Source organism: Arachis hypogaea, chromosome 18 (assembly GCF_003086295.3).
Source record: "Arachis hypogaea cultivar Tifrunner chromosome 18, arahy.Tifrunner.gnm2.J5K5, whole genome shotgun sequence".
Classification (NCBI taxonomy): Eukaryota; Viridiplantae; Streptophyta; class Magnoliopsida; order Fabales; family Fabaceae; genus Arachis; species Arachis hypogaea.
Genome location: NC_092053.1, coordinates 14,918,783 through 14,940,382, shown reverse-complemented (window position 1 = coordinate 14,940,382; position 21,600 = coordinate 14,918,783). Strand labels below are relative to the sequence as shown.

The 21,600-nt window shown below is 31.9% G+C and overlaps 2 protein-coding genes across 2 annotated transcripts; both read right to left on the bottom strand.

The window, feature by feature from the left end:
* Window positions 1-4,127: 4,127 nt before the first annotated feature.
* On the bottom strand, window positions 4,128-5,767 carry LOC112771931 (cyanidin 3-O-galactoside 2''-O-xylosyltransferase FGGT1). The gene has a single exon (XM_025816791.3). The coding sequence runs from the start codon at window positions 5,664-5,666 to the stop codon at window positions 4,266-4,268; it is 1,401 nt and encodes a 466-aa protein (XP_025672576.1). The 5' UTR covers window positions 5,667-5,767; the 3' UTR covers window positions 4,128-4,265.
* Window positions 5,768-8,248: 2,481 nt separating this feature from the next.
* Window positions 8,249-11,324, bottom strand: LOC112772019 (cyanidin 3-O-galactoside 2''-O-xylosyltransferase FGGT1-like). Its single transcript, XM_025816901.3, has 2 exons — window positions 9,649-11,324; window positions 8,249-8,727 (listed from the first exon to the last, which is right to left on the bottom strand). Exons 1-2 carry the CDS (start codon window positions 10,969-10,971, stop codon window positions 8,380-8,382), a joined length of 1,671 nt encoding a protein of 556 aa, XP_025672686.2. The 5' UTR covers window positions 10,972-11,324; the 3' UTR covers window positions 8,249-8,379.
* Window positions 11,325-21,600: the final 10,276 nt, after the last annotated feature.

Sequence of the window (21,600 nt, the reverse complement as noted above, 5' to 3'; positions counted from 1 at the left end):
ATGTAAAATGTTAATTGGTAGCTTACATGACATATAACATGTTCAATTGGACGTTGACTAAATATATTTACGAAAATTTATCAATTTAGTCACTAGGTCATATTGGGAATAAGATTTTTATAATTGAGAAAAATGACTAAATTAATAAATTTTTATAAACATATTTGGTCAATATTCAATTAGACATATATATCAGGTATTATATATGTTATCAATTAACGTTTTACAACATCAATAAAATTATTAATGGAATGACTGGAGATTAAATATGATTAATTCGTAATCTTTAAAGGACCAATTTGATTAAAAAAATCTTTTAGGAATGAATTTGAAGAATGTCTTATCTTCTAAGGAATAATTTGACTATTAACCATTTAATTTCAATATAATAATCATACCTTAATCTTCCCGAGCAGCCACTTCATCAACTTCGTCCTCTCACAAACTAACTCTACCACTGCCGGCTTCATTTCGATCAGATTCTCTATCGTTGCAAGCGTCGCGTAAACTGAGGCAGAGTCGTCGGGATCAGAATCGTTAAGCCGGTGGAGAATCTGCACCAGGAATTCGAGAACAATGTTCTCTATCAAAGCATCAACTAGCCGGTACATCGTTGTCGTCGAGGACATCCTCGTCAGTGAGGTCCTGGAGGAGCTGAACGAAGTCGATGGCGATGTCAGTGTTGTCGTGGTTGAGGAGGTCGACGATGGAGGGGACAACGTTGAGTGTGACAAGGTCAGGGTAGAGTTTAGGGGCTCCGGCGAGAATCTTCGGTTCCTGGAGTTTCTTGTAGAGGTCCAATTTCGAATCGGCATACGCGTAAAATGGAGGAATACGTAACTTTTTCATAACTAAATTCTTATTTATTTAAAATTTAAAATTTAAAATTCGAAATTATAAAGAATTAATTAAATTAATTATTAATGGATTATAATTTTAATTTTATTTCTATTGTACATATTGTACACTAAATTCATTGTCTTTCCATACTTTTTCTTCCCAAAATACTTCGAATCTAAGGATAAAATTTCAGTGTGTTAATAAAAAGTAAAAAAGAGTGTAAGTTTTTATTTACTATTCTGCACGGCCTTTTTTAGCGAATAATTATGTGCATGAAGCAAATATTTATGGCACGGTAGAGAAATTGTTGGTCTCTTTTTTTATTTACTATTCTGCACGGCCTTTTTTTCAGGAATGTTTAAATCGATTATTAACTATTTTATTTAGAATTAATTAGCAAAAGTTCTACCAAGTGTTCTTATTTGTTAAAAATGTGAAAAGTAATATGTTTTAATACATGAAAAATGTATTTAAAGTACAACAAAAAAAAAGTAAATTTTGAATAATTTTGTTTAACAAATATTATTTTTTGTGTTACTGAAATTTATCCTTCAAGGGAGATTCAATTTTTTATTCAATGGAAAATGTTTTGCATGCATGCAAACTGGAAATGTGTGCCAACTCGGAATTATGCCACGTCGAAAGACAACTTAATGCACCTTTTGACTTCAACATTTGGGTTGGGGATATAAGAGGAACTCCATGGTGGTTAGGGCTGTCAATATATACTCTACCTGTGAATATTTAATTTGGATTAATCTGTTTAGATATAGTTGTCTATTTTACTTGTTACGGATATGATAGAGTACAGATTTTGGGTATATTTTATCTTACTTTATTTGTATTCTTAATATATTATATAATATATATGTAAAAGTTATGTATTTTGTGAAGAAAGTGAGTCTTGTATTCACAATTTTTTTCTTATAAAAACTTGAAATAATCACTAAACTAGTTGATGATCATATTATTTGTAATTTTATATTGGATTTTCTTAAGATTTTATCGTTTTTAATTTTAATTTGAACTTAATTTTTTATTTTTTATTTTATTAATATGTATAAAATTTTGAATGGTTGAATTTTTTTTTGTGTTTTTACGGGTAGGATTGGGTAGGATAGGATTTAGAACTTTAGGATGCGAGTAGGGCTAGGGTTGAAAAATTCTCAACTCGCAGATAGGATAAAGTAGAATTTTAAAGAAGTTTTCAACTCGCAAATAGAATTAGAGTAGAGTCTAAACCCTACCCTACCCTACCTATTGCCTGTCCTAATGGTAGTAAATACTAAATAGAGGTCTTATTTTCACACAAAAAAAATCATTAGAAGAAAAAGTGGAGAGAGTCCTTTCACTAAGACCAGACCGAGACCAAGAATTCCTCTAAAAAAATTTTCAATAGCCAACAATTTTTTGTCATGTGACAAGTCACTAAATAAATTTTAATAAATATATATATTACATTACATATATGTTTATATTAAAAAATTTTATAATTTCACATATGATAATTTGTTAAATAATTAAATTATAATTAATTAAATTATAATCAATTTATTAATAATTATAGTAATTAATTATATCTTTATTTAATTAATGAGTTATATTAATTAAATATATTAATTATTTATATTAGTTATTTAAATTATAATAAATATAAATAATTATAAAAAATTAATATTAAATATTATTTATATTATTATATTAAATTATAATTAATTAAATTTATTTACATGAAAAAATAAATTTAATTTTTACACATTACAAAATAAGTTTTTGTTGGATTATTTATTTTTGTTTATAAATTTTAAAATGCTAATTACATTACAAAATTAACGGTTGCAATACTAGTTGTTAAATAGTTATTGTACTATTATTATATATAAAATTATTAATTTTTTTAATTTTAATATTTTTAATAGTGAATTATTTTTGAATTTATAAATTTTAATAATATTATTATAAACAAAATAATAACTACATTAATTTTAATTATTTTAATTAATTAATTAAGTGGGATTACAATAAAAATTAAAGTTAGTTCCTCTTATTAAAAAAGAGAAATACTTTAAATTTTTATTTACTGTTTATAACATAAAAACTGGTATAAAATTATTTTTTATGACACATGGACCATAAATAAAAACGAAAATGAGTTTCCTGCTGAAAATGGTAAGTCCACAATATTGTTGTCAAAAACTGCAGTGATAATAACTTTATTTGTTTACAAAATTATTTGAGTCCAAATATTATTGAGTACACTACCTACCCTTGGTCCCTTACCCCTTCATATTTTCAAATATTATTTTAACTAATCTAAAGTTAATAATATAACTTTTTCTTTCACCCCTTTCCTTCCTTAAAAAAAAGTAGAAACTAGAAAATGTATTTTTTTTATCAAAGTCAAATTCCATTCATTATTGAAGAATAGAATACAGATACTAGGTCCAATTAGGACATCAATATAACGCTAAATTAAAAATATAATTTTTTTTAATAAGGTAAAAAAGAACCTAAATAGAGAATTGGAATAAACAGATAAGACAAAAAGGGTGGGGTTATATTAATAGTGCTCTCAACGTTTCTTCCATGACTACCAAAGCTGCTTTCAAAATTTGCTGCGAGGTGATCAGGGAGAGGATTATGGCAACATAGGTGACATCTGAGGCAGAGCCTCTCATGCCTCAAGGGGATAATGACTCTCTTAAACTTCTTTCTTTTTGTAAATTAAAAATAAATTTTAGTTTAATTTTCTTAAAATTTTTATTTTATAAATTTAAACTCTTTTCAAATTTTATGTTAGCTCTGTTCCTGGGTGACATCTGATAAAAACTAGAAAATGTATGCTTGTGTTAGTTAGATTTTTATTTGTTCATATTAATCATATAATGACTATAAAATTATTGATAGGTAATATAACTTTTTTTATCAAAAAAAATATAATTTGTTGTTTGTTGTCTTTTTGAAATTTTTTTATTTAGTTTTTTCTGGATAAAAATAAAAATAGTAATATACTCTAACATTGTAATTTTTAGTATTTTTTAAAATTGTGGAAGATAAACAAATTAGAGGGGTCAATTTCTGTATCTGAAATTTTTTATTTTTTTTAACATAAATCGGATGATCCGATTTTCATATCTCTACAAATTAGACGGTTAGATTTCTATACCTCAAATTTTTTAATTTTTTATAACACAAATAACGGTCCAATTTCTATACCTCTAACGAATTGAATGGTCTAATTTTTACTTTTCTAGTTAAACAATTTGGCATTTAAAAAAGAACACTCCAAACATCACATTTTAAACAAACACAATTGGTACTTGGTACTCTAATATCAAGAACAAAAAGTTCTGGAAGTTTTTTTTTTCTTTTTCATTTCTTTTACACACAACTTATTGCTCCCACTAGAAGAAAAACACAGAAAATCACAAAAGATCTTGAAGCTTGCTACAGAAACTATCAAGGCAAGAAGTCTCAAAATCTTTCCTTAATAAGAAATTCTTAAGCTTGCTATGATTTTCTCTCACCTCTCTTGCAACTTCACTCTCATCATCCATCACAATCTTAACAGCTTTGAACACACACTCTTTTGTAAACAACCCATCTTCCTCACCTTTCTCAACTTCAATTCCAACCTTCAACGCCATACTCATCATTCTTGCATTCATAACATGATCAGCTCCCAAACGTGGCAGCAGCACAATCTGACACGTGTTCACAAGAGCCTCCGTTATGGAAGCTGAACCACAGTGTGTTATGAAGCACCCAACAGAAGGGTGCTCCAAAACCAACTGTTGCTGCACCCATCCACCGTACGCAACTCCTCTTTCCTCAACTCTTTCTTTAAATCCTTCTGGTAACGCTTCTTCAATGGAATCAAACCCAACCGGTGGCTTACATGCTGCAAGAAACGGAAAACCGGTTAGTTCAAGACCAAGCAACAGTTCTTGAAACTGGTTTTGTTGCAAAGCGGTTTCGCTTCCAAAAGCACAATAAACCACTGAACCGGGTTTGAATCGATCAAGCCATGATTTCCATTTCTCTTCTAAAGCAATGTTTGACGGCTCTGGCAAGAGAGGCCCGGAAAGCAAGCATGGCTTCTTGTAAAAATTCTCAAAGAAATCAGTGTACCGACCATCAATTTCTCTGCAACCTTTGAACCCAATTGCATCTGCTAACTCTCTTCCAATTCTGAACCGATCATATATCGGAACACCGCTTCCAAATTCCCATTTCATTGTGGAAGCTACGAAGCGAAGCTCGTGTGCGTGAAGCTTCACCGATGAATCGGGAAACCCTGGTGGAGGTTTCATGAGATCAGATTCCGTTAAATCATTCCCTTGACTCTGTCTCTGTCTTGGTCCTTTATCAAAGTAGGCCAATGAAAACGGATAGACGATCCAGTATTGCATGGATTTGATGCCGAGTTTTCGAGTTATGTTGGGTAGCCAGTGTTGGAAATCGAAGAACACGATCTGCGGGTTTAGCTCTTGAAGGAGAAGCTCGATGTCGTTCTCTGTTTGATCCATGGCTGTGGCGATCAGAGGAAAAAGAGAGAAGGGAACGTCAGAAGTGGTTTCAGCTCCACGGGGAAGGCCATGGACGTGAGGAACAGTGATGGGGATGAAGGTGATGAGGTGTGGGTGAAGGTTTAGGTGTTGAAGCTTTGATATTGTTTTTCTCGGGACGAAGAAGGAGATTCTGTGGCCTCTCTTTGCAAGTTTGTTTGAGAAGTGAAGAAATGGGGTGTAGTGTCCCATGGCAAACCATGGAAATATGGTTATGTGTATTGGAGGAGGAGGAGATGCTTCTTCCATGGCTGCCATTGACGTGTGTGTGGATTGCAGAGAAGTATATAAAACAAAATTTGGTTTTTGAGTTTCGAGGTGCTTCAACTTTCTCCGAAAATATTTAAAAGTTGAGTAAAATGATAAAATATTAAAATCCCACACCAACTCGCAATAATTGCTCAAAATAATAATCTGTTTTTTATTAATTGAAAAATGACATTGTGACTTTTAATGATTAATTTTATTAAACATTTTATTCTATTTTATTATAAAAAATATGAAATACTATTAGATTTATTGTCATAATTAGTATCTGATGTTAGTGGTAAGTTTACGAGCAAATTTATTGACAAATATATCAATAAATTTATTGAATAAAAACATTATTATCAGATAAAATTTTTTAACGATAAATCTATTGGCAATATTTGAAAAAAAAAATTGACGCGAATATTACATACACGTATATTTTATAAAAGCATCAACAAGATTAATAAAATATTGATAATGCTAGGAACATAAAAAAAATCAACTAAGACTTATTTTATTTAATATTTATTAAAAATTGAATAAAATGATAAAATATTAAAATCCCACACCAACCCCCAACAATTGCTCAAAACATTTTTTATTACATTAGTATTCGATGTTAGTGACAAGTTTATCATCGACAAATATATTAATAAATTTATCGGATAAAAATATTATTATCAGATTAAATTTTCTAACGATAAATCTATCGACAATATTTGAAAAAAAAATTGGCGCAAACATTATATGCATATATATTTTGTAAAAGCATCAACAAAACTAATAAAGTATCGATAATGCTAAGAAAATAAAAAATCAGTTAAAATTTATTTTATTTAATATTTATTAATTATTGTGATAATTAATAAATACTAAATAAAATAAATTAGGACTGGTTTTGACTAATTTTTTTTAATTATAAAATATTTTGAATAAAATATATATCTATCCTCAGACCTTTATGAAGTGATGGGAGAGGGTCCCAAATATTAAAAAGGAAAAGTTCTAATGGTGATGTATAAACATAATTTGACCAAGAAAGGATAGCATGTATTTTAGATATAGAACATGATTCAGACAAGTTCAAAAGTATTGCTAAGGAAAAGAACTCTTATAACATTACGTACAGCTGTGTGACCAAGTCTTTTATGCCATAGTTCAATTGGGTTATAATTTTGTTTATTAGATAATAAGACATATTTAGATGAATAATTAATATTAGGTAAACCAAAATCAGACTTGCAAAGAGTTATAGTAGTAGTAACACATTTAGACACAAGACATAACGAGTTATTACTATTATTATTGAAATGGATTATTCTCTACATACAAGTCATTTACACATATAAGTCCATACAAATCATTTATATTGTATTGTTTAAGAATTTTTTATGTATGTGTATTGATAAGTTTTATATAATTTAAAACTCTTCCTCTTCTTCCTTGCATTATAAAAGTGGATTTTATTAAATTAGGGTTAACTTGTATAAACTTGTATATCAAAAAGACTTGTATGTGTAGCAAGTCTCTATTGAAATTCACATGCTGATCACAATTGTATATAGCTTCGAATTACGAGAATCAAATTTAGATTTGCAATGATTTAAAGAATGAGTACTAGAGTCAGATTCTAAACATGATGGAGTAATATGATTGTATTTAGAAATAGCAGAATCAGAATTAAGACATAATGGGTGCTTATAAGTTAAATTCACAAATTGAACACAATTATAAATACATTCGGAATTAAGAGAATTCAAGTTAGATTTGCAAGAAATTAAAGAAGTAATGTTCTTGTCAGAAATTCTATTTATTGCATTTCAGAATTTGGTCTTTATTACAAGAGGCTGCTAAAATAGTTTATCGTCATTTTGTCGTGCACAAGTACTACTATAATTCACAAAAGAAAATGAAGAATTACAATTATTAGAATTTACAGAAAACAACAAACATTTCTTATCATCATTTTTAGTAGAAACCAAGGTTGCGAGAACCGGACTGGTCAATGAATCGGTAAAGTGACTGGTTTATTGATTCAAAAGTTCGACTGGAATTCAACCGGAGTTTAACCGATTTAATTAAATATTAAATAAAATTATTAAAAATTAAATATACAATGAAACATGTAGCATGACCTCTTTTGTTACCATAACAATATCTGGTAAGTAAACTAAAATCTGATCTCCTCTTATTCTTTTCAAAATTAAAATAAGAAAAATCTAAACCAATGTTTAATTTCCTAAATTTAGGGTAAAAGGAGAAATTAAAGAAAGAAATTATTGTAGAATTAACAATGTTGAAATGGAAGGGAATAAACAATAAAGATGAGGGCACGAGGGTGAAGATTTTATTCTATTTCTGGGCATGTCTTTTGCAACTTTTCTGCTGGGTCTAACAAATTTGTATAAAGAAGCTATAACATATGTATGTCCTCATTTGCAGATCAATGTAAAACACCATAATAAAATTAATCATACCACCACCAACGCTAATTCAGAAGTCAAAATTCAGAACACAACAAACAGAAAAAATATCAACTCACCCCAATTCAGATTCAGAACACAACAAACAGACAAAAAAACAGCAACTCAAGAATCAGATCTCAGATTTCAGTAACTCAGTAAAATTAACAAAATACACGACCATAAATTGAAGCAAACAGAGTTGAATCTTTAAAAAATAGAACCTCAAAATCATAGAAATTAACAAAAGAAAAAAACTAAAGCAGAGCAAAGGCGACCAAATTGACAGACGGAGGAACGAAACAGGCGGCAAGACTACCGGCAAGGGAGGAACGGCGAGACAGACGGGATCGAGTAAACTCACCAACAATGGAGGAATCCAGCCGACCCGCTTCGATCTGCAAGCCCACACGACGAAGATGAAAACGATGTAGAGAAGACGAGGACGGACGGCCAAAGGCGATGACGTTGAGGAGACGAGGATGGACGGCCAAGAGCTCAAAGCACCTTCTATCTGTCGCTGCCGGCGGCGAGGCACCCTCTGGCTGACGAGAAGAGTTCGGCGACGGCGGAGGCGGTGACTGCTGTTGGCTGAGAGAGAGGGGCTGGTGGCTGAGAGAGAGAGAGGGAAGTAGCGCCGTAGTGGGTTAGGGATTTTGTGCCATTTTGGTGACTGAGACTGATAAGAGTGAGGGAGAAGGGAGAAGGGATTTGGGCAGAGAAGAGAACAGAGATGAGTTGTTGTTGCTGCTGAGTACGATGGGTGATTTAGGGATTAGGGTTCAGCTTAGTTCATTTAGCCTTTTTTTTTTCTTATAGGGACAAAACGAAGCTGTTCAGAGGTTTTTTTTTAAACCAAAAACCTGCTAAAAAACGGGACGGTTCTACCGATTCACCGGTTAACCACCAATTCGACTGATTTTTTTTATCAGTTTTTTGTCATACGGTTTCTAAGCTTATCCGGACTGATTAGGTGATCGGTTTTCGATTAATCCGGTTAAACTGGCCGGTCCGATTCAATTTTCAGAACCATGGTAGAAACAGATTTTTGTTTAGTTAGTTAATCATAGATATAAATTTCGTTGTTAGATTTGCCTTGTAGGAGAATGTCTCAGTAATTTTTTTTTGAAACACTCACATCTGTAATTATATTTAAAATTATATAATTATTCTAACTGTAATTAATGAATATTAAATAAAATAATTTTAGATTATTTAAATTATTTTTTAGTACTTCCTAATCATTATTGATACAATATATAACTCAAAAGGATAAATTAACAAGCATGCATATTAAAGGAGGTTAGCCTAAGTAATACCGGATTTTTACACGATTCATCGTTTAAAACCTGTTACATTAAATAATTAAGTATCAAGACAATAGATTTCACAAACTAAAATTATTTATGTTAATTTATCAGATCTTAAAGTAAATCTCTAAGCCTGTGACAGAAACTATCAACACAAGAGGACTCTAAATTTTCACTTAGTAAAAGGTTTCTAATTTTGGTATGATTTTCCCTTACCGCTCTTCCAACTTCACTCTCCTCATCAATCACTGTCTTAACAGCTTTGTACACACTCTCTCGGCTAAAAAACCCATTATCTTCACCTTTTTCCACTTCAACCCCAACCTTCAATTTTCCACTCATCATCCTTGCATTCATAATATGATCAGATCCCAAACGTGGCAACAGGACAATCTGACACGTGTTCACAAGAGCCTCCGTTATGGAAGCTGAACCACAGTGTGTTATGAAGCATCCAACAGAAGGGTGCTCCAAAACCAATTGTTGCTGGACCCATCCACCGTACACAACTCCTCTTTCTTCAACTCTTTCTTTAAACCCTTCTGGTAACGCTTCTTCAATGGAATCAAACCCAACCGGTGGCTTAAGCGCTGCAAGAAACGGCAAACCGGTTTGTTCAAGACCAAGTAACAGTTCTTGAAACTGGTTTTGTTGCAACTGGGTTTCACTTCCGTAAGCGCAATAAACAACGGAACCAGGTTTGAATCCATTAAGCCATGATTCCCATTTTTTGTCCAAATCTATGTCAGATGCCTCTGGCAAAAGAGGCCCTGAAAGCAAACATGGCTTCCCAAGAACAGTTTCAATGTAATCAGCATAAAGCCCATCGATTTGTCTGCAACCTTTGAATCCTACTGCATCCGCCAGCTTTGTACCGATGTAGAACCGATCGTATAAACGAACACCGCTTCCAAACTCGATGTTTTTCCTTGATTCAACTAAGAACCGGAGTTCATGTGTATAAAACTTGAAGGAATAATCATCATCATAAGGAAACCCTGGTGGCGGTTTCTTGAGATCGTCCTCCGTTAATTCTAATGTCTTTCTCGTTCCTTCTCCGAGGTATGCAGTCGAAATTGGATAAGCTATCATGTATTGGACACTCTTGATGCCTAAGCTTCGTGCCAAATTTGGTAGCCAATGCTGAAAATCAAAGAGAATGATTTGTGGGTTTAGTTCCTTGAGGAGAAGCTCTGTGTCCTTCTCAGTGAGGTCCATGGCGGTGGCGATATACGTGTATAGAGCAAAGGGAACGTCTGATGTGGTTTCTGCATGAAGAGGAAGTTCGTGAACGTGAGGAACGTTGATGGGGATGAAGGTGATGAGGTGTGGGTGAAGGTTTAGGTGTTGAAGCTTTGAGATTGTTCTTCTTGGGATGAAGAAGGAGATTCTGTGGCCTCTCTTTGCTAGCTTGTTGGAGAGGTGGAGACATGGAGTGAGGTGTCCCATGGCGAACCATGGATACATGGCTATGTTCAAAGGTGGCGGTGGAGGAGAAGAAGGAGGAGGGCGCGAGGTGCATCCATGGCTTTCCTTCATTGTTTGTTTTTTTTGTGTGTTTGTAATCACAATTCACAAGGGTTCTTGTTCTCCACTACTTTGTTGTTCTTCGTTTTTTCCTTTTTCTCTTAAGTCAACAATTTTTTTTATTTTTAAAAATAATATTGAAAATTATTCGCATAACGAAAATGATGGTTCTGTTTTTCTACCTATATCATTTTCATTTCTAAATGAGTTATTTTCCAGACTTTTCTAGAAATTAAATGGTTGATTATGATACAAATATTTCAGCCACATGTGATTGATGTGTCTCTTTATATTTGTACTTATTTATACTAGAACTTAATTAGGATAAGATAGACTACTAATTAAATTACAAGTTTACAACGCTAAATAAGTGTGTCCTTTTATTTAAACTTACGGCCTTCCCATAGGCGTTTGATACTGCTACGAGGCAAATTCATTTCAAAGAGACTTTGTGAAGGGTGAAACACTGATGGCAAAGAAGGGAAAGGGTAATCATGCCATGAAAGATACTTCAGATAATTAGAAAGAGATCTGATGAGTCCTCCTGAATAGTACTCCTTTTTATGTATAATCAGCAGCTCAAGCTAAGATCCTTCATTTTCGACAAACCTTCAGTCTACTCATTGCATTCGGTGATATCCTCTTTTACATCAACAACTATGGCTTTAATCTTATTTGTTCCCTGACAAATATGAATCAAATAGTAAAATTCAAACAAGAATGGAAGTACTTGAATTAAATAAAACTTCTTCAAAATGTTTAACTTTTTAGTTGTCAAATTTTCAGATCTCTATATTTTAAAAGATTCAAACGGAATTTCTATATTACGTATAGAAAAATTTAATTAAGTCTCTACTATTTATAATTGTGTTAATATAATAAAATATGATGTTTGTTTCGGTACAATAATAAATTCATACGTATCAATACGTTTAAAATATGGACAAATAACAAAAAGTTATGTGAATTTTATTTTTTACGTCAGCATTAGATTTTTTTTAAAAAAAAATATATATCATATCACTAATTTTACTAAAATATTCTTATAATTTAATAAAAATAAAAAATATTTTTTATTTAATTTTTTAAAAGACTTAAAATACCTTTTTTTATATGTTAGACAAAAGTTATTCTTTTAAATTAATCGAATTGTTTAATTTTATCATTTCAAAAAATATCTAAAAAATACTAAAAAAAATCACTTTATTTTTTGTTTTGATGGATTTCTCACCTAACCTTTATATTCCTTTTCTGTGTTTGTATCTCACTCTCTTCTCTTCAATCTCACCTGTCCAGCTGCTAAAGTCACCGCAGCTTTCGCGCACGCCTCACCTAGCTGAGGAGAACGTCGTCACGTTAGAGAGTGTCGCCATCTTATACGTTTCAGAGAACGTCATTGTCTTCCTGGTTCCAGAGAGTCTCGCCATCTTTCTCGTTTTTCATCATTGTCATCAATTTTTTTCTTTCAGTAATATTCTCTATGTGATTTTTGTAATTTTAATTATTATAGTATTATTGTGATTTTTGTAATTAATATAATTTGATTTATTTTTTATGATTTTATATTAGTTATTATTAATTTTGACAAAATGAAAAATTTAAGCATCAATTTAAAGGATTGTTGCTGGAGGATTGTTGCTGGAGCTTTTGGGGTTACTATTTTGCCTGAAATTGAGCCTCATTAGGGAAGTATCAATAGATTGTGTATTGGCTCTTCTTCCAATGATTTTAATGGTAACTGAATATTTGAATGAGCTTATTTTATTGTTTTAAAAAGAAAAAAAAAATCATATTTTTTAGCTAATAGATATAATTGAAAAGAAACTTTGATTTAAAAAAAAAAAAAGAACTGATTATAGGAATTCTTTAAACTATCTAAAGTCTATAGCTTACTTTAGCATATTAGGAGAATCATATTAGTTTATTTATTTATTTTTTTAATTAACTCTATTCGACATCTTTGATTCGAGAAGAGCAAGCAAATACAGCATTAAAATTTAATATAGAAGACTAAAAAGAAGGAGATGAAGAGAGAATGTGAAAGGAATTGATGTTCCACAAAAATTTGGAGTGAAAGCAAGGATAATTAGAGAAGGAAAATAAGGCTGCTTCACCTTATTGTTAATATATCATTATAAGTTTATATTTAAATTACTGTGAACTTTCTTTTATTATTATTGTTTTGTTAATTACTTGAAAATAAAGTCACAAATCAAGTAAGATTTGTCACTCTTGATGGGTGCTGCGTGCTAAAGAAAACTATTTAATATGAAATAATCGTTACATTATAAAAAATAAAAATTCTTATTTTAAATTATTCAGTTTTTATTCATATATATGAGTATTCAAGCTTTTTATAATAATAATAATAATAATAATAATAATAATAATAATAATAATAATAAGCCAATGAGTTATAGCTCTCAAATGGTATAGTCTTTTTATACTCAATTAAGAAGTTGCGAGTTCGAGTCTCCTATCTTTCGTAAAAAAAAAAAAAAAATAATAATAATAATAATACAAAAGATTTGTCTTTTATGATTATCCGCAATTTATATGATAGACACTAGATATAACATGCATGACTACTATCCACCCCCTACATTACATAGAATTAATGTACCTGGCCCAAAAGAAAACGTAACAAAGAAAGAAGTTACATAGAAAAACACATATCATTAAGGTCCAGTAAACAATTTAAATAAACTTTTTTGGAAAAAAAAACTTAAAATATATTTTTATTAATAGCAGTTTATAAATAAGTTATTTTATATTTGAATTTTTAGTTATAGAAGTACTTATTTTAAAGTTGTAGTGTTTGGATAAATAATTCAAAAAATACATTTTTTTACAAAAAATAGATATTAAAATAATGATGATAACAAATACTTTTCAATATTGAATGTTTATTTTCTATAACTTAATCACTAAGATTACAATTGTTTAGGTAATTAATTCTTTATTTGCTCTCTTATTAGTTCCATTTTTTAGGTAAAAACTGGTTCTTCTACTTCATCTTCACCCATAACGGTATTCTTGTATGTGGTAAATAGTAATAAAATTTTAATTCACAATAATCTTGATGGTAATGCCAAAGAAATTATTGTGTAGTTAGTGTTTGCTATTTTATTGTGTATGATATGGTAGATAAAGATAAAAAATAAATGTGAAATATATGCCAATGTATATTTTGTTACTATTTATTTATTTTTTTTTACTTCTATTAGAATTTCCTCTTCTTTTATTGGGGTCAAGAACTTGCTATAACTAACTATAAAAATAATAGCAGCTATATAAAAATAAAATCACATGAAAAAAAATAAAATTAAAACTGAGATTTTATACTACACATGTTAAATACAAATTTAATAATAAAAATAGAATGGTAAAATGATAAAAAAAAAACTGAAAGGAATATATACAATAGGTGGTTCAGATGGAATATTATTTTAAAATGGTGGTGGATGGTCAATATTTTCAATAGATAAATAATGGTGGAAGGCCAATACTTCTAGCAGATGGAACCTTGGGTAAGAATGGTGGTGGGGCTTAGTATTTCCAGTATTTTTTTACAGAGCCAATAATGAAAGTAGATTTTTTTTTTTTGTTTTGAGGTCTTTTTTTACGGAAATAATAGAATGACTTATCGAGGAGGAGAAGTCATATATTCCTATTTCTTTAAAAAACTATATGTAAGACCTATAATTTTCAAAAAAATATTATCATGAGTTAATTTCAATTTATTTATTTATTATTATTAAAGACTTTATTTTTAGAAATTATTTTATTAAAAATAATTAAATCAAATTTTGACAATTGAATTAGAAATTTTACTTAATATTATAATTATTAAATAATTTTTTTATTTAAATTAGACAGCTTAACAGTTATAAAAGAATAAAAAATTTATACAATTTAGTTAAATAATAGAGATTCTAGAATTTAATACTTTAATTTTATAAATAAAGAAAATTAATTATATTAAATTTAATTTTAAATTAAAATATTTGATTAAAAGTTAATTAATAAATTAATAATCAAATAATATTTTCAAATAATTTTAAAGGATTAAATTAGATTTTTAATTAATACAATATACCCCTAATTTTATTAAAATGACCTAAACTACCCTAATCTTAACTCTCTACCCCACCGCCACCCACCCCTTTCTCCAAAACTAAACCTAATTGCAAGGGAAACAAAAGCAGAGAAGGAAAGAAAATGGGAAAACGGGAACAGGAAGGAAGGAAAGAAAAAGAAAAAAAAAGGGGAAAGGGAAAGAGAGAAGAGGGAGATCGGAGGGGGAAGGCTGCAAAGAAGAGGGAGACCACGTCCAAGCTCGCCGCCGCCGCCGCCGCACCCTGCTGCCGTCCAACCCGTTCCGCCTCATCATAGTCGCCGACGTGTCCTGCCACCGAGCCGCCGACCACGAGCCAGAGGAGAAGAAGCACAACGCTGTTCTGTCATTCCTCGCTGCGGAAGAAGCTCACCATCGCAGCACCGCCATCCTCGCGCCAGTCACTGCCACTGTCAGTAATGAAGCCCGTTGCCGCCACCCGCACCTCTGTTGCTGTTAGAATCGCACGCAGCCGCTGGAAGGATCTTCGTTGCCGTCGTTGAAGCGAATGAGAGGGAAGGAGTCGTGGAAGGAGGAGCCGTTGAAGCGAGCTTGCTACCGTCGCGTCCTGCCTAGCCACCATCGTCGAAGCCTCATTGCCGTTGATTAAAGGTGTTATCGTGGAGTTCAAGGATAACGCGCAGAAGTTGAGTGGAGCTGTCCTTCCACTGCTGAAATCATGCTTCGATTTCTGCCCTGTTCTGCCTGGATCCATTCTCCATTCTGCTCCGCGTCTGTTCCATTGGGGTTTGCTGTTTTTCATGGTAAGATTGAATTTTTTGTGCTTCCTTCACCATAATAATTTGTTTTAGTTTCACCCAAAAGCCATTTCATGTTACTTTTAATTTATGTCAGAATAAACTGTTGTTGTTCGATGGTGATGTTGCTGCAGTTGCAATTCCAAATCCCATTTGGTTCTAGTTTTGGTTCTGTTTCGAGCTGCGTTACTGCCTGGGTAGTCACCAACCACAGCTGCCATTGTTGGAGCTCACCGGAGCTGCTGCTATGCCATTCCTTCTTTTATTCTTAACTTCAGTCAGTTGTTCCCGCCTTGAAACCCCTTTAGTTGCTATTCCGTTATCTTACACTGAGGTTTTGTCATGATAATTGCTATAAGTTTGAGTTTTGGTTGTGGTATGTTGTGATTAGAGCTGCTGTGGTTAAAGCTGCAGTTGATTTTGGGCTGAGAGTAAGGGTTCTTGGTGACGGATTTAGTTTATGGGTTCGACTTCTTGAGGTAGGGTTTTTCTTAAATCTATTTTACGTTACAGGGTTGTTATAAATCGATATTAACGCGTAAAATACATTTTTGTGATTTTGTGAGTCTTATGAATTGAATTGAGTTGTTTTGGTTGAATGAGATTATTAGTTTGATTGATAAACTGATCGATTGAGAAAGTTAGATATTTGAATTAGTTGATTGATGTTGTTAAAGTGGTTTTCCTTGAATTATTAGAGAAGATTTATTATTGCCTTTTAGGTTAATTTTGGAAACGGTTTGATTTTAGAAAAGATTTAATATTGAAACTTGATTTGATATTAAACCCAATTTGATATCAAAATTTTATTTTAAAATAAATTTGGAAAGGACTTGATATTTGAAAACGGGTTATTTATTGAGAATGATTTGCTATTTTGGAAACGATTCGAAAAGTGTTTAAGGAATGGTTTGGTTTGAAACTGTTTGAGAAGACTGAGAATTCTTAACTATTGATTGATGCTGTTGGTTGAAGTCGGTTTAAATTGTGATTTATAGGATTGGTTGATTGAATTCTGAATTTTGCAATTTCCTTGAATTGAGTGTTGTTGTGATAATGGTTATTGGAAGTGATTTGACTGATTAACAGGCGTTTGGTTTGGTTTGGTTGGGACCCGAAAAGGGTACCAGTGTCCAAGTTTTAGAGGAGATGCTACCGAAATTTTATAAAATTGGAAGTTTTATTTGAAGTAATTAATTAAAAAGATTTGTTTTTAAACATTATATGTTTTAAGATTGATTTATTTATCAAAAAAAGAATTATGTTTTGAATTGGGATTGTTAATGAACGGGATGGAAAGAAGGATGATGAGGATTGTGATAAACCCCATTTTTAAGGTTTATCTTGTGTTGAATTTAGAAGGTTTTGTCAACTTTTCTCCCATGTATCCAATGAAATAGCATGGTTTTGTAAATTCTCCTTTAATTGTGCTTAAGAGTGAAAACATGCCTTTGAGGTCTTAAATTAGCTAAATTTAATTCACCTTGATTCCATTAGATGTCTTGATATGTTTGTTAAGTGATTTCAGATTTAGGAGGTAAGGATTAGATTGAGGGAATGAAGAAAAAGCATGTAGAAATAGAGAACTCATGAAGAAATGAAGGAATCGCAAAAGCTGTCAAGCCGACCTCTTCGCACTTAATCAATCATAACTTGAGTTACAGAGATCCAAATGACGCGGTTCTAGTTGCGTTTGAAAGCTAACATCCGAGGTTTCGAAATGATATAAGATTTATCATAGTTGCATTGCGTTTAGGGGCGCGCACGCACACTGTACGCGTACGCGCCGATGCTGCACGTGATTTATTTAATGCAACTCGTGGCCAGTGATTTGAGGAGCATTTTGGGCCCAATCCAACTCATTTCTTATGCTATTTAAACCAAGGATTGAAGAGGGATGAAACACTTAGTCATCATTAGTTTAGTTTAGATTAGTTTTGGAGGGAAAGTTAGTTTTAGAGAGAGAAGCTCTCACTTCACTCTAGGATTAGGATTAGGTTAGATCTATATTAGGAATTCTTAGATCTAGGTTAATTTCATGCTTAGATTTACTTTTCCTTTTGTAATTCTTCTTCTTCTACCTCTCCTTTCTCTAGTTTAGCATTTAATTCTTATAATTCTCTACTTTTATGATTGATGCACTTTTGTTCTCCTATTTCTCTTTAATGCAATTTATGTTTTCATGTTCCTTTATTGTTCATTTGATTTGTTGTTGTTTAATTCCTTGCAATTGAGTAGTGTAGATTTACTTTCCTTGAAATTTTCCTATGTTTACTTTTGGTGCCTTCCAAGTGTTTGATAAAATGCTTGGTTGGATTTTAGAGTAGAATTTTATGCTCTTGGCTTGAGAAGGTAACTTAGGAACTCGAGTTACTAATGTCCAAGTAATTGATGATTGGGAGCCATTAACTCTAGATCTCACTAATTGAATTGGTAGAGAGCTAGGATTTATGGACTTGGATTGACATAGCTCATTTGACTTTCCTTTATTAGTTAGAGGATGATTTAAGGGGGTTGATCCTTGCCAATTCTTATGTTGTGGTTAGTGATTAGGATAGAGACCCTTGACCACCAACCTTTGCCAAGGACTTTTTGTTGGTTGTTAGTTTATTTCCTTTGCCATTTACATTTCATGTCTCTTATTCCAAAAACCCAAAAACATATCTCATAACCAATAACAAGACACTTTATTGCAATTCCTAGGGAGAACGACCAGAGGTTTAAATACTTCGGTTTATAATTTTAGGGGTTTGTACTTGTGACAAACAACTTTTTGTATGAAAGGACTATTGTTTGGTTTAGAAACTATACTTGCAACGAGAATTCATTAGTGAAATTCTAAACTGTCAAAAATCCATTCATCAAAATGGCGCCGTTGCCGGAGATTGCAATGGCGCCATTTTTAGGGTTTATCTTGTGTTGAATTTAGAAGGTTTTGTCAACTTTTCTCTCATGTATCCAATGAAATAGCATGGTTTTGTAAATTCTCCTTTAATTGTGCTTAAGAGTGAAAACATGCTTTTGAGGTCTTAAATTAGCTAAATTTAATTCACCTTGATTCCATTAGATGCCTTAATATGTTTGTTAAGTGATTTCAGATTTAGGAGGCAAGGATTGGATTGAGGGAATGAAGAAAAAGCATGTAGAAATGGAGAACTCATGAAGAAATGAAGGAATCGCAAAAGCTATCAAGCCGACCTCTTCGCACTTAATCGATCATAACTTGAGTTACAGAGATTCAACTGACGAGGTTCTAGTTGCGTTTGAAAGCTAACATCCGGGGCTTCAAAATGATATAAGATTTACCATAGTTGCATCGCGTTTAGGGGTGCGCACGCGCACTGTATGTGTACGCACCGATGCTGCACGTGATTTATTTAATGCAACTCGTGGCCAACGATTTGAGGAGAATTTTGGGCCCAATCCAACTCATTTCTTATGCTATTTAAACCAAGGATTGAAGAGGGATGAAACACTTAGTCATCATTAGTTTAGTTTAGATTAGTTTTGGAGAGAAAGTTAGTTTTAGAGAGAGAAGCTCTCACTTCTCTTTAGGATTAGGATTAGGTTAGATCTAGATTAGGAATTCTTAGATCTAGGTTAATTTCATGCTTATATTTACTTTTTCTTTTGTAATTATTCTTCTTCTACCTCTCCTCTCTCTAGTTTAGCATTTAATTCTTGTAATTCTCTACTTTTATGATTGATGCACTTTTGTTCTCCTATTTCTCTTTAATGCAATTTATGTTTTCATGTTCCTTTATTGTTCATTTGATTTGTTGTTGTTTAATTCATTGCAATTGAGTAGTATAGATTTACTTTCCTTGCAATTTTCCTATGTTTACTTTTATTACCTTTCAAGTGTTTGATAAAATACTTGGTTGGATTTTAGAGTAGAATTTTATGCTCTTGGCTTGAGAAGGTAACTTAGAAACTCTTGAGTTACTAATGTCCAAGTAATTGATGATTGGGAGCTATTAACTCTAGATCTCACTAATTGAATTGGTGGAGAGCTAGGACTTATGGACTTGGATTGACATAGCTCATTTGACTTTCTTTTATTAGTTAGAGGATGATTTAAGGGGGTTGATCTTTGCCAATTCTCATGTTGTGGTTAGTGATTAGGATAGAGACCCTTGACCACCAACCTTTGCCAAGGCCTTTTTGTTGGTTGTTAGTTTATTTCCTTTGCCATTTACATTTCATGTCTCTTATTCCAAAAATCCCAAAACATACCTCATAACCAATAACAAGACACTTTATTGCAATTCCTAGGGAGAACGACCCGAGGTTTAAATACTTCAGTTTATAATTTTAGGGGTTTGTACTTGTGACAAACAACTTTTTGAATGAAAGGACTATTGTTTGGTTTAGAAACTATACTTGCAACGAGAATTCATTAGTGAAATTCTAAACTGTCAAAAATCTATTCATCAGATTGATGAGGATTTTCTTTGAAATATGGTTTTTGAATGAATTTGGAAATGAGATTTGGATTGATGAATGATTATGATGTTGAGAATGTTGAGATATGATCTTTGAATTATTCATATGGCTTATGAATTTGAAATATCTGAGATACGAGGTTCTCTGGATTAAGTGCCGTGGCTTGCCACCACGTGTACCAGGTTGAAAACTTGATACTCTGTTGACCCTACGACGTAAGTGTGACCGGGCACTATATAAATTTCCGGGAATATTACCCCCATTGAGCAATATTGATTATTTGAGAAAAAGCTATGCATAGACTCTTGGGGATGCACGTTGGAGGACAGTCTAAGGTCAATTCAGACTTGTCGGGTTGGCTGGATAACCGACAGATGAGCCTCATCAGCCATAGGACAGGAATGCATCATATGCATTTGTATGCTTTGTTTGGGTTTGAACTTGTTTGGGTTTGCCTAATTGCTAAACTGTTCTTAACTGCTACTTGAACTATTTGCTGTAACTGCTACCTAAACCTGTGTTTTCCTTGTCTGTTTTGTCTGTGTTTGTCCTGGTGTGCTACTTTTGAGAATGAGCTTTGGTGCTGAATTGATGATTGTGTTGATTGATTGCGTGGTTGGTCTATGATTGAAATTTTCTTATAAGAAAGGAAATATTTCGTATTTCTAAAAGATTAAACATTATTTCTTTGAAAAAGTTTTGAGCGATTACCTATTGGTTTTTAAAAGATTCATAAGGCAATGATAATCACTGAGCTTGAAAACAGTTTTCTTATTAAATATCTTCTTATGATAACTTTGAAACTCCGTGGTGAGACCGTGTGGTTAGGTTCTCACCCCCTACAGCCTTACCTTTTCAGAAACCGGATGAAGAAGCATTATGAAGAGTTATACTGCGTTGGTTTATATGTTGTTGTATTAATTAGATTATTTTCTTCCCTCGTCTTTGTTATTACATTTTTGTAGGAGAGATAGGAGTTGTATGTTATATATATATATATATATATATATATATATATTATAAGTTGTTACGTAAGGAGTCTTGTATATGAATCTATGCCGGCTTGTTTTTTTTTAAGATAAAGTATTTATTTTCCGGTTTTTAAAGAAATCAGTGATACATTGTCGAGTCACAGGCTCTTATTTTAATATTAAATATATAAAGTAGTCGTAATACTTCTTACTAGAGTAGCGCAGCCGGAAGCGCGACATTCTGGTAGTAAGGATGTTATACTATAAATTAACTTTTCGCAAAGTTAAAAGTTCTTTTTAAAATAGTGTCAAACACACATATTATAATTTTTTATAATTCAAAAGTCAG